The 14,248-nt window shown below is 41.9% G+C and overlaps 1 protein-coding gene across 1 annotated transcript in view; it reads right to left on the bottom strand.

Annotated features, from left to right (window-relative positions):
* The window catches only part of PSMD11 (proteasome 26S subunit, non-ATPase 11), a 29,793-nt gene that overhangs the window by 1,314 nt on the left and 14,231 nt on the right, over window positions 1-14,248 (bottom strand). Inside the window, exons 4-13 of the mRNA XM_016207606.2 lie at window positions 13,863-13,934; window positions 13,408-13,465; window positions 11,038-11,232; window positions 7,122-7,266; window positions 6,300-6,360; window positions 3,370-3,432; window positions 1,800-1,925; window positions 845-880; window positions 525-576; window positions 88-230 (exon numbers count right to left, since the gene is read on the bottom strand). Coding sequence (XP_016063092.1) covers window positions 88-230; window positions 525-576; window positions 845-880; window positions 1,800-1,925; window positions 3,370-3,432; window positions 6,300-6,360; window positions 7,122-7,266; window positions 11,038-11,232; window positions 13,408-13,465; window positions 13,863-13,934 — 951 coding nt within the window. The remainder of the gene's footprint in view (window positions 1-87; window positions 231-524; window positions 577-844; window positions 881-1,799; window positions 1,926-3,369; window positions 3,433-6,299; window positions 6,361-7,121; window positions 7,267-11,037; window positions 11,233-13,407; window positions 13,466-13,862; window positions 13,935-14,248) is intronic.

Here is a 14,248-nt window from a genome sequence, read left to right as displayed (position 1 = left end):
TCAATCGGGGAGCTGAGGCCACCGGGAGGCTTTCAGTCTGGACAGACAGGAGACGGTGCCGCCAGCCGTCCTGGAGCCAGCACTCACCTATGTCAGTTTCTTGGCTTTGTTGTAGAGAGAATCCACTACTTTACTCATGTTCTGAATTGTTTCCAGAGCAGCTTCATAAGTTTTATCTACTGGGGGTTCATCAAAAATAATCAAGACACCCTCCCCCTGGTCCAAGATCCCTGCAGGAAACACAAGGGCAACCCACATAAAAGAAGGGATTAGACACAGAGCATCTCAGACACACCTCTCCCTAGCTGCCTCATTTCTCCAGAAAGGAGAGGAAACAGAACTCATTTCCCTGTTCCTTTGTACATGTTTATGACACACTCTTGTATCAGGGGTATGAGGGGCAAGGATCCCTGGGAACCACCAGGGTGAAACAAAGGGTGTATCTTTTTTCAAGCTAAACAAGAACACAATGCCTCTTCATTGCATGCCCACCCCCAGCCCCCTTGCCTGTATGACTTACTCACCGTGAAATTTCTTGTCAAGAATCATCTGTGATAATTTCCTTTCCACATCGGCCTAAAATCAAAGCACTTGATTAAAGGAACTAGTATCCGCTAGTCAGAGGCCACACTGACATGAAAGCCTTGTATAAAGGGTCTTAGGACAGATGTACTGAAAACAAAACTGCAACAAGACAGCTCTGGCTCTGAGCCCACGGTCCCCAATCCCCACTGAGAAGCTTGGGAACTCTCCAACAAGGCCCACTGAGTGTAATGCCAGCCCCCACCCCCACCCCCACCCCTTCCCCTAGCCCCTACCCCAAGACAAGCTCAGGACTCCTTACCTTGGAGAGTTTGATGAGGCTAGATATGTGTTCGATCTAAAAGGAAAGGCAGAGACACACCAACACAAAGTTTTACCTCTGCCTCTAATATGGGGGTGGGGTGGGGATTGCTGTATCTCAAAATTCTGCTGAGTGTCTCTAGAGGGCCAGATTCCCTTGGGCCATGCTTAGGTCTCTTGCACTCTGTCCATCTGCCTTCATCACTACAGACAATATACACTCCTATCCCACATACCCAGAGAAGAAAACATTTACCACATGGGTGGTGACTACAAAAGCAAGGAGGAGGCCCTCACCCATGTGACTCAGTTGGCTGAATATCGTCCCTTGCACTGAAAGGGCGCTGGTTTGATTCCCAGTCAGGGCACATGCCCAGGTTCAGACCCCAGTCAGGATGTCTATGGGAGGCAACTGATCGATGTTTCTCTCTCACATCAATATTTCTCTCTCTCTCTCCAAAATCAATAAAAACATATTTTTTAAAAATTTAAAAAAAAAAAAAAAGGAAATTGCACTGAATACAAGCAGCGATTATCTCAACAGCATCAGCCCCTCAGCATCCTTCCCTCACCCCAATTCTTGTTCCCTGTCAAGAATCCCAGGCCCTGGCCAGGTGGCTCAGTTGGTTTAGTGTTGTCCAATACACCAAGGTTGCAGGTTTGATACCCAGTCAGGACACATACAAGAATCAACCAATGATGCATAAATAAGTGAAACATCAAATGGATGTTTCTTTCTCTTGCTCTCTCTCGCTCGCTCTAAAAATCAGTAAATAAAAATAAAAATACAAAAAAAGAATCTGAAACTCCTGGTGGCCTCTTGCCCACCAGGCACATCCTTGGATATGAGTTCCTACTGTGGATAGGTACGAGAAGGAAGGGGCTACAGTGAGGATGCCTAGCCAGAAACTCCTCCTGCTGGAGAAGGGCTAGAGAGTACCCAGGAGGGTTCTTACCTGTACTCGGGAAAAAGGCTCAATGACTCGGATCAGATTCTGTTCCAGTAAGTTATCATACAACTTGGCCAAGTGTGTGTTGATGATTGGGTCATCCCGGAGCTCTGCCCGGTAATCTGTCAGGGCCTGCCAAAAGATCAGCACAGAAATGCACTTGAAACTCACGCTACTCCTAGCTTCCTAAGTAGTCTGCTGGCCCTTGTACCTACATGGTTGACGAGTTCTGGAGGGCTAGGGACATGAAAGAACAGCTATGACAGAAGGCAGAAGAAAAGAACATAGGAAAAAAAAAGATGGAGCCACCCCAGGCACCATCTTTCTGTCCAAAAGCTCAGACCATGTGAGCCCCAAGAGTGGCTCAGTTTGTAAGCCAAATTCACACACTCACAGTTTTCAACATGCATCCGAAGAACAAACAGGGTCTCCATGGGGGAATAAAAAACAAAGAATTCTCAAGTTAAATAATGGGAAATGCTGAATTCCACAGCCAGCTCAGCTCTTGGAGTTTTATAAGGAACACCAGCCAGCACGGTACAGCTCTGCAGTTAGCTCCTTTCCAATTAAACACTAGTTTAGCCCTAGTGCTTCCCAAATATCTGCTCACAGCCCTTGTTTCCAAGGAACCCCTGACAGAAGTGTTTCAACAGCCTAAACTCTGGGATAAAAGATCCAGGCTGGATTCATGCCTGTGATTTATTAACCTTTAGTGATGGTCTCGGTATCCCAGCTCATGTCACCTGTGCTATAAAGTGTTAAGGGGAGCAAAGAGGTCATGCCAAGGAAAGACCTGAAATTGGCAAGAAAACTTTAAGAAGATGATGAATCTAGGGGACAACCAGAGCCATGTGGTCTAGTCTCGTCCACACTAGGTTTGCTTTTATTAAGTTGGTCATTACGCTCAGGTAAGAGAAAGGTTCAGAAAACAATACATGTCTCACCCTACTGTTCAGACAAGCTTTTCTCCCTTTTCAAATCTTCACAAACACAGAGTAAAAGGCCTAAAGGGCAAAGCAAGCCTAGGATGTCATCCTGAGGAAGTGTCTTTCGGCCCACACTCAGATGCATACATCAAGACTTCTTTTGTCCACAGAGGAGAAGCAGACCTGGCATTTCTGGAGCTGAAAAGATGGCTGAGGCTGGACCTTGTGGAACAAGCACTAGGCCTGCAGTCAAACCCTGACACATAGCAGCTGTGTGACTTCGGCATCCTCTTTGAATCCCAGCTCCCTCAACCACAGAATGCAGGTAACAAGTTTGTCGAGAGAAATTGGAGTGAACAAAGGAAGACAGAAAGAACTTCTGAAGCTGAAGGAGTACTGTATATGTGACATATTGCAACTCAACCAATCTCATTGTACAAAAGCACTTAACTATTTCTTGGTTCTGACACTGCACTATGTCAAGGTGTAACCAGTGGGGAAAGCTGGGTGAACAGTATATGGAATAATTCTGTACCATCTTTGCAACTTCTTGTGAAATGATAATTATTTTAATATCGTGTGTGTATTTTTAAAAAGCACTTAAATGCTCCTCTTCCACCCATTCCCTACCAACCCTGTACCTTGCTTACCTTTTCAAAATCTGCGAGTGATCTGTTCTTGCTAGCCTGGGCCACACATTTTAATGCTTCTGTCTAAGAATAAAGAGAAAAATAGTGAAAGTGATTTATTCTGCACACCCAATCCCACAAACAAGTCTCATAAGCAGTATCCTATGTTCCAACTTCTGGCTGCACAGCAGAACCTGGCCCACAGCTGTTCTTCAGAGGCCTGGGAATGAAAGCAACAAGAATACCACTGTGGAGGCTGTGGCTGTGCCCCCGCAAAGTGAATTGGGAAGTTCTACACTCATGGTGGCCAGACTGGGGCCCCCAAAGCAGCCACCTGATGGAGTTTTGGGAACACCCAGAGACCCTAGTGCACATTCACCCTGCCCCCTCCTGCTCCCTGCAGACTGCGACATGGGGGCCCGGCACCATGCCTGCGCCCACTCAATCCAAATCTTGAAGGTAGAGGAGACTGAGGCCAGCAAGTGCCACCAACTGGCAGCCAAGCAGTTCCACGAGGCCAAGATCAAGTTCCCGCTGCCCCACCAGGCCCTTCGTCACCAGCATAAGCCACGCTTCACCACCAAGAGGCCCAACACCTTTTCTGTTGTTAATCCTCAGCCAAGGATTCTTTTTCCATTGACTTTTTAGAGAGAGTGGAAGGGAGGAATGGAGGGGGAGAGAAACTTCGATGTGAGAGAGACACATCAATTGGTTGCCTCCCAAATGCACCCTGACTGGGGCCGGAGATTAAACCTGAAACCCAGATATGTGCCCTGGACAGGAAATCGAACCCTCAACCCCTCAGTGCTCGGGGCTGACACTCCAACCACTGAGCCAAACTGGCCAGTGCCCCCACACCTTTTAGATGCAGGGCCTCCCTGTCCTCTGGTCTGCCCAAATAAATGCCTTAGGAAAACCAGGGGGGGGAAAGAATACCACTGTGTGCCAATCAGTTTCCCTTTAATTCATCTGAAATGAATTAAAAATACTAAGAAATAGCAAGTTTTCCCAAAAAGCAGACCCTTTCACAGCATTCTCCAAAGATGACAAGCTAAAAGGGAAAATGACCAGGGAACTGATTTCTTTCCCCCCCTTTCAAGACTCGCTATTCCTGTACCCACCCTACCCCCGACTCCTTCCTGCCCTTAGACCTGATCATACCTGTGCTTCATCAAGATTCATTCTGCTAGCTTTGTTACAGAGCGCTGACCAAGGTCTACTTTCATTAGGGTTAAGGCATCAAAATTCTACACATTACACCATGTTAAAATCCCAGAGTGATGAAGGTATAATCAATGGTTGAGGGCACCCTCTAACCTAGTTAGAAAAGGCACCTGCCCAAGCTACCAAGTCTCCTTCAGTCAGCAAGAAATCTACATTAATCTTTAAAATGGCCTGACTCCTGCTCAAAAGTTGTCACCAAGGTACATAGGACCAGGAGCTCCTCTTGTACCAGCCTAAGTACTTAAATAAACATGGTATATCTTATACAACAGACTTTAAAATTAGTGCAAAGGCTCTGGCAGGTGTGGCTCAGTTGGCTGGGCATCATCCCAGGTACTGAAAAGTTGCTGGTTCATTTCCAGGTCAGGGCACATGCCTGGACTGCAGGCTCAATCTGAGGCAACAGATGGATGTTTCACTCTCACACTGATGTCTGTCTGTCTCTATCTCTCTCAAAATCAATACAAATATTTTTTTTTTAAATAGCAAAAAGTGTAGTCCGTCCCAGCATTTGTCCTATAAATAAAACAGATGTTATAATGAGAAAAGCCTGGAACTTAGAGCCAAGAAAACCCAAGTTCAAAGTCTGGCTCCACCTCTACTAGTTACCTGACCTTGTCCTGGACATTTGATCTCTCTTAGCCTGTCTCAACTCTAATTCTAGATAGGGTAGTGAGTCTTTCACTTTAATAATAACTTATGGTCAAAACTAGAAGCTGAGGCCTAGCCAGTTTTTCCCAGTGGTTAGAGCATCGGCCAGCAGACTGAAGGGTCCCGGGTTTGATTCTGGCCAAGGGCACGCATCTAAGTCAGTTGCAGGTTCCCCAGCCCGTCGAGGCGAGTGTGGGAGGCAATCAATCAACGTGTGTCTCTCACATTGATGTTTCTCTCTCTCCTCCTCCCTTCCACTCTCTCTGAAAAACAATAGAAAAAATATACACACACAGACATATATATATATATATCCTCTAGTGAGAATAAAAAAAAATACTAGAAGCTGATCTGAAACGTTTTCTGATAAAAAGCCAATTAGAGCCACTTGTGGAGAAGGAAGAAATCCTCTTGTGGCCATTCCCCTAAAGATACAGTGAGATACCCAAGTGTTACTTTAGTAGTGATATTTAAGCAAAGCACAAAGAAGAGATGGTGCAGACATCTGAGATATCATCTTTACACAGTTCATACTCATAGCTATTTAGGCACAAAAGGTACCACAAAAAGAGCTACTGACCATTGAAGGCCTCTTCTTGCACCACATGAGTGCAAGGGTACTAATATGAAAGCACTCAGGTGAGTCATCAAAACCTAGTCTCTGCACCAAGCAATCTGATCTCCTTAAAGCACACACGCACCAGACCTTACCGGGGGGGCTTCAACTAGGAGAATCCAAGATTTCATATGCTGCACATGGCAAATTGGCAAGTCAGGCTCATGGTAGATAAATTTCCTGGTCCAAGCTAAATGCAACCTAACTCAATGCAAATGCCAAAATTCAGTTCCTTAAGTCCCTCAAACCACCTGATGTCCGTAAGAGCACCAAACGCTGACTTTTTAGACCAAGAATTTAACATTATAGGAAATATACTGAATGGACTTAAGGGAAAGAAGGGGGATGGTAAAAATGTAAAATGGAGACCTGAAGAGCACTGGTCTCACCAAACATCATGTCTGACAACATGCTGGCCTCAGGCAGTAGAGATCAAAATTGCAGTCAAGGTATTCCCTACCTGCCTCCCTGCATACCGCAGTGCAAGCTTCCCGCTCACCAGAGCCTGGACATCTTCTGGGCTAGAAAAAAAGACATACTTGGTCAATTGCTCCAAGATATTATGCTTGTAAGTTAGGTTTAGGCCAATTTATTTTTCTCAGAATTCCACTGAGAATCAGCCCCCACCCCTAAACCAATGCACCCCTCACATTGCAGAAGCCAGGATTGCTATATTCTGGAACAGAAATCAGCAGTGAACAGAGAACTCCAACATTAAAAAGAAAGCCACACTGAACCTATTAAAGTAGTAGAACCAACGGGCAGAATAATAAGTATAAGTAAAATCCCAATATAAGATCTAAAAAGAATCCCAGTGAGTATCTCATTTACTTCCCATAAAATGTGGTAAATTCTGAATTATTCTTTATAAAAGATCTGTCATACTTACTGTTGTCCCCTTTTTCAAACCTCTCCCTAACCTCTTCCTTAACCCACCCCCATTCTGGGTGGCTCAGTCAGCTGCTGCTGGGTTATAAGCTATTTTCTGGCCCTCTGTCCTGTGCTCAGTAACTCTCTGGACAGAATAATTGCAGGATGAAGAAAACACTTGAAGGAGGGCTGGGAAGGAGGCTTCTAAAATTTTTCTCCCAAAATCTGAAAGACTCGCAAGTTAAGATGCTCTGGATTACCTCCCATCTTCCCATCCACTTCAACCAGCCCCAGAGGCAGCTGCTGCGGCTTCTCTAGCTGGCCAATCTCCCTGCCCAAGCCACCTATGACACGGCAGAAAACTTAGCTGAAGAATCTGAATTCTCATATCCCAAAGTTAATGTGCACCTACGTGTTGAGCATGATTTTGCACAGCAACATGTACTTCAGAGATGTGATGGCCTTGGGGCTATCGATGGAGTCATAGCCCTCGAATGCCTCATAGAAATATGAGTACGCAGTTTTCCAGTCCTTCTCCTCTGCTGCGTGAATAATACCTGCATTGAAAACAAGGAGTAAGAACCATGTAGTAACATACCCAGACAAAATCAGAGCTGGGTAGGGCCTCTGAAATCTACCCCAGCCCCATCCACTTATTCCTGAGGTCAGAAAAGGTAAAGGATCTGTCCAAAGTCATCACCAGCTAGTGGCAAAGCTAGGATTAAAACCCAGGTCTTTGGCCTCCCAGTTCAATGTCATCTTGCCAATATATATTCTAAAGGAATTAAGACCCAACTCAAAGATGATCCTAGAAACTGTGTACTGTGTAACATTTTTTCCAGGCTTCTCACCCTTACTGCAGTCCTATCTTTTGGAACCACTACAAAAGGACGTTTTTACCCTCCATTACATCATTTTCACAGGTCAGGAAGTTGACCCAAACATCCCTGCACTGCCCAAATGACTGGTTTCAGTAATATTAACCATTTCATTAAGATAGCTTTCTAAGCTTAACATTTTTGTATGTAAGCAGCTTTCATGGGAGAAAAAAAAAATCAAAACTCTTATATGCTCATCTGAAATATTTCTCATTTATGTATGTACTTTAGCCCAGTTACAATTAGTATCTAGATTTCACATAATGCCAAATCATGCCATGAACTTAAGTGTACAGTTAAGCAGTATTTCCTTAGACTGATAGACCATAGTCATCTAATTCTCTACTTCTTAGAAGTTGGGTTGCTCCCAATGAGCCTAACTTTGATTGAACCTATTACTTCCAACCTACACTATGACTTGGGATATGAAAATTAGTTCTTTCTAGCGTGGAAGCATCTAAGCCCTAAGAGTCTATATAACAGTTCTAACTCTGCCTCAGCCCCATCCATGTGTGTACCACAGGGTTTTCCAACATTTTCACATCAACATACATGTAGAGAGTATTCAGCACACTGGAGTAAAAAGACAAAACTGCTTACATGTGACCCCCAAGAGATCAATGTTTCAGCACCCTTCTAACCTACCTGTTACATACCTGTGTGTAGAGCATGCCAGCTGGGAACTTTTGACTTAGCCATTTAGTGAGTGATAAGTACCATATCCCAGCACATTTAACCTGCCCAAAAGCCTTCCACTCTGAGGCAGAAGGAATCAGATCCTCCCTCTACTATTCTTAAACACAGAGGACTGAAGAAAACCCACACTTCTCTGCAGCCAAGGAGAGCTCCCTAAAGAATACCCAAGAAACTATTAGCCCTGCTAAAACTAGGTAAGAAAACTCTCCATATCCCCATACCTTCCAGTCCAGAGCTAGAGGAGAACAGACCAGGCCCAAACTAAGACTAGTCAGGAAAAAAAAAAAAAAACAAGCCCCCGCCCCAAGATGGTATATTGTTTTACGAAACACATTAGTAAATAGGAGTCACGGTAGGACTATGAGCATCATGCTTAGTGTGAGGTTTACTGTTTTTAAAAAAAAACAGACTGTCACTCATTCAACACGAATATTAATGAGAGCCTACCATGTGCCAAGCACTGATATAGCTACTATAGAGGAAATAAATATGAATGAGGCCCTCAAGGAGCTCGTAGTCTCACAGTGGGAAAGATGGTCACCAAAACAGAAACAAGATTAGTACCATAATATGTACAAAAGAATATACCTATAATAGGGAAATCTGAAAGCAAAGAAGGCACTGTAGAGGATTTATAGAGAAGACATCGAAGCTGGATCTAAAAGGATGCACAGGAATTTGCCAAGGGGACAAAAGGAAAGGGGGAACTTTGAAGCAGAGATGACAAACTACATAAAGGTCCAGAAGCAGGAATATATGAAGTCATCTGATGAATAAAAATGAAAACCAAAGGTGAGAATGAAAAAGGATGCCCTCCTTTTTAAAAAATCCTTACCCGAGGATATGTCTTATTGATTTTAGAGAGGAAGGGGGAGAGAGAGACGTCCATGTGAGAAACATCGATCAGTTGCCTTCCAGATGCGCCCAGACCAAGGATCAAACCTGCAACCTAGGTATGTGTCCTGAACAGGAATCAAATCCACAACTTTTTGGTGTAAGGGACAACACTCCAACCAACTGACCCACCTGGCCAGGGCAGGATGCCTTCCTTTTAAATGCCATGTTAAAGTATAATTTAGCCTGGGGATTACAGGGAACCACTGGAGAATTTTAAACAAAGAAGTTGCATGATCAGATTTGTGTTTCAAAAAAATAACTTTAGGACCAGTAGGGAAGATGGGCTAGGAAAAGTGACTAGGGACAGCTAGATCAGTAAAAGACTCCAGTGGTCTAGGCAGCAATTAGAGCAGTGATTGTAGAGATGCAAAAGGAAGGGCTGATTTGGAGACAGACCCAACCTGATCTAGCAACTGAGTGGATATGAGGTGAAGGAGAGGAAGGAGTCAAAACTACTCCAAAGACAATAGTCTGAGCAAGTAGGTCCTTATAACGATACTATTAACTAAAATAGAGGTACAGAAAGAACAGTTGAGGGAGAAGCGGTTAGATAATTTTGGTTTTAACATGTTGAGACTGAGATACGGTGTGCATATCCATTATGCAGCTGAAAATCTGCATCTGGAATTTAGGGGAGAGGAAGTTACTGGAGATTTAGATGAGGAGACCATTCATGTTATGTGGCAACTAAAGCCATGGGAGAGTATGGGATTAGATAGGAAACAGGGAGAAAAGGAAGAGAAAAGAACAAGAAAAAACACTGAGGACGGGTAGAAGGATCATTCTTGCTAAGGGGTAAAAATGGAGAGTGATACAAATTCTGGAGAGGAAAAAGAAGAGGGTTTACATAAAAACCCTCTATTTCCTCTGAGAAATCAGATGCAAGTTCATCTCTTGACCATGAAGGAAGGGCATAATAAAAGAGCAAGGGTTTATAAAGAAAGTGCCAAGAATTGGGCAAGGCTAGGTACTATGATAAAAGCTTTACATTCATCATATCATTTAATCCCCATAACAATCCTATGAAGAGGTACAATTTACAGATGAGCTACAGATAAATTAAGTAACTTGCCCGAAGATAAATTAACTAGAATTTGGCAGAACCAAAACATCAACCTAGGAAAGTTGGTGTCTGGAGCTATTGCTCTTAACCTCTGAATGACAAAACATGCCATTTGATATTCAAAATACCTAAGAGGCAAGTAGGACAGGTATTATCTCTCTTTTACAGATGTGGAAATTAAGACTAGAGAGGGGAAAGTGCTTAAACTAGTGCTCTGCCATCAATTCCAGTGCTCCTTCAGTAATGGTAATAAATTATAACTAATAAAAGCTGCTGACTACAAGTATTCTGCCCAAGGACTCCTGACCCCAACATCCAACATTCACATATTCCATCAGAAAGCTATCCAATAAACTCAACTGAAATGGGGGAGAGTCTGTCTCTTCTTAGCCCTGTTCTGAGGCCATTTGGAAAATTCCAATATGCTTTACAGAGATCTCCAAGTGACAACAGACTTGGATTAATAATGTTGGAATAAGCTGCTACCATCCTGAGCAGTGATAAAGATGGAAATTAAGGGAACTTTTTAAACCTAAGTGAGAGCACTCTTAAGATCTTGGCTCTAAAAATCAGGTTGCCTGGTGAACCATGGATAAACATATTATTAGTGTATTTTAGGCAGTTAATAGCAAGTTAATAGAAGGGGTAACTAGTTAGAGAAATAGCCTTCTTACTGGTTTCTCTGGAGAGGGCTCAAGTCAAATCAGCCAATTTTATTCCCAGCTCCAACCGCCATTCCTTCCACTGTGAAATAAGATGAACTTTAAGAAAACAAGAGTAGCTACAGGTATTACCTGACTGCATATCCAAGGTGGCCTGCAATTTAGGGGGGCAGTAAATGGCATTTGCTGTGGTTCGAGCAGAGGTTAAGGCAGCTCGGGCTTTCGGCAAGTTGCTGAGGGCATGGTACGTTTTGCTTTCTAAAAGCTGTACTTCCACCAGAAGGGCTTTGTCATCCATCTTTTTCAACTCCCGCAACAGCTGAGAACCTGAAGGAAAAAAAATATTATGCCTCTTTCTGAGCCATAATCTTAATACCTTCATCCCTTAATATCTCCCTCTCCCACCAGAAGAACAGTCAGGATAAAGAAACCTATCTGAACTCAAAAGAGGTTATCTATTTACAAGAATTAAATTTTCTGCTAAATGTGCTATTTTCCAAAAGAGAAACACAGATCTCTTTGAAGCTTTCTACATTCTAAGGACATTAGAGCCAAGAGAGCTATGAGCTTACTTCTAAATTCTGAATACTGCAGAAATCTCCACCCAGAAAATGCTGAAACTAGTTATCCAGTGATCCCACTCTCTTCCTGTCCAGCAATCACAAAACTACATAAAAAATACCAGGCACTAGGATTGGTGGAGGAAGGAGAGAGTTCTGGATATACCAATGTTCTCCGAATGAGGCTTTTTCCCCACCTCAGAGGAGAAAAATCAAATCCAAATAGACGTGCATCACATCCAAAAATTAACTCAAAATGAATCAAAGACCTAAATGTAAAACCTAAATCTATAAAATACAAAACATAGAGGAGTACATCATCGTGATCTTGGATTAGGCAATAATTTCTTAGCAATGGTACCAAAATCATAAGCAACAAAAGAAAAAAATAGATAAATGGAATTTATTCAAAATTAAATTGTGCTTCAAAGACCACTGCCAAGAAAGTAAAAAAGCAACTCACAGGGTGGGGGAAAACCTGCAATTCATGTATCTGGTAAGGGACTGGTATCCAGAATAAACAATAAAAGCACAATGGAAAAATAGCAAAGGATTTGAACAGACATTTCTCCAAAGACATCTAATAAATAGCCAATTAGATACTCAACATCATTAGTCATTAGGGAAATGCAAATCAAAACCACAATGAGATATCACTTCACACCCACTAGATGGCTAAAATAAAAAAGACAGACAATATTAGCAAGTGTTGGTGAGAATGTGGAGAAACTGAAATGCTCATACATTGGCTGGTAAGAATATAATATGGTGCCACCATTTTGGAAATCAGTTCCTCAAAAGCTAAAGTTACCATATGACCCAGCAATTCCATTCCCGGGTATTCCAAAAGAAAAACATGTCCATGTAAAACCTGTTCACAGCAGTATCCATGATAGCCAAAAAGTGGAAACAATCTAAATGTCCACCAATTGATGAATGGATAATAAACAAAATGCAATGCAGCCATACAATGGAATGTTATTTAGCCACAAAAAGAAATGAAGGACTGATATATGTATGCTATGACATCGATGAACCTTGAAAACATTATCCTAAGTGAAAGAAGGCAATCATAAAACACCATATACTGTATAATTTATATGAAATGTCCAGAACAGGCAAATCTGCAAAGGCAGGCAGTAGATTAGTGACTGCCTAGGGATCGGAGGAGGTGAGGGATCAGGAATTAATGGGAAGTGATAACTAATGAGTCCAAGGTTTATTTCCAGGATGATGTAAAACCTAAATCTATAAAATATAAAACATAGAGGAGTATGTTCAGAAAGTCAGATAGTGGTGATGGTTGCACAACTTTGTGAACATACTAAAAACTGGTTTATACACTTTTAAAGGATGATTTTATGGTCTGTTAACTAAATCTCAATAAAACTTTTTTTAAAATGCTATTTGTTAGAACCATATGAAATTGCCATTTTTTTGCAGGATAAAAAATGAGTATTAGCAATTTCTTCAACTTAATAGATTACAAAAGCCATGTTCTTCCATCTGGGAAAAATAGCCCAGGATCTACCCGTTAATATATAAAAAAAAAAGCAGCAGGCAAAGATTTCAAGATGTTTAAATGCAACAGAGGAGAAAGCCTTTAGTCAGCCCACTCAACATCCATATATATTTGCACCCTACTCATTTATTTGATTAATTCCTTTTTAAAAATAGATTTTAAGTATAATTATAAACAGATACAGTAAATGTGATACTCAGTGAGTAAAACACTTTGCAATTTGACCCTTCTGTTCTCCAAATTAGAACTTCCAAATGGCATTTTTCCATGACAGATTCAGTAAATACAAGCCATCTTAAACCCTTCTTAGAAGTAGGAAGAATATAAATTATTAATATAAAACTAATAAGAATAGTCAGGTTCTAAAATACATTCATTTAGCCAGCTAGGATGCCTTATTAATTTCTACTAGCTACTTACCCAAATGCAATGCTTCCTGGTACCTCTTGGTATCAAAGTACAAAGACACCAGTCTTGCCTAGGAAAGAGAAAAGGCATTGACTGAAGGAAGGGGGGGAGAGCCAAAGAAAGAAATCAAAGATTGATAGTCACAGAATTGTTACTGTTAAATATTCAAGTCCTGATGATAGCATCAAATTCAGTTTAAAAATATTTATCTAGCCCATGGTATTATCTCCTACTATGGGCAGTGACTGACTGAAAACTTTACAATGTTGCTGCTTACTTCTCTAAGTTAGCAGGTCTGTCTCAAAACTTCAACCAGAGCAATTCGCATGAGTGAGACTACTACCAATAACCTTTGGGTGCCTGGATAATACAAAATATGAAATACTTTTGATCAGGATAGTGTTACTTACACTCATAGTCTGCCTAATGCATAGAGACCTGAAATCAGTACTAATGTAGGCACATACCTCCAAAGCTTGGCGTAAGAATGTTCTTTTCTCTGATTTGGCCCATTCGATGCACTCTAAACACAACTCTACCTGCAACAGGGAAGAGAAAGTATATACACATGCAACATTATGTCCTCAAATTATTCTCACAAACTTTGCTTTGGAGAATAGCTTTAATTCCCTCTTTATATTAATTACCCATATTGCTCTATTTAATGTCTCAGGGGACATGCCTTAATACACAGTATCTCAATGTGTAATGGTTATGTCATAATGGAGAACCAACTAGGCTTTTTTTAAATATATCTTTATTGATTTTAGAGAGAGGAAGGGAGAGGGAGAGGGAGAGAGATAGAAACATCAATGATGAGAGAGTCATTGATCGGCTGCCTCCTGCATGCCCC

This window comes from Miniopterus natalensis, chromosome 17, assembly GCF_054644295.1.
Source record: "Miniopterus natalensis isolate mMinNat1 chromosome 17, mMinNat1.hap1, whole genome shotgun sequence".
In the NCBI taxonomy this organism is placed as follows: Eukaryota; Metazoa; Chordata; class Mammalia; order Chiroptera; family Miniopteridae; genus Miniopterus; species Miniopterus natalensis.
The sequence above is the reverse complement of the archived record's forward strand: the minus strand, read 5'-3'. Positions and strand labels throughout refer to the sequence as shown.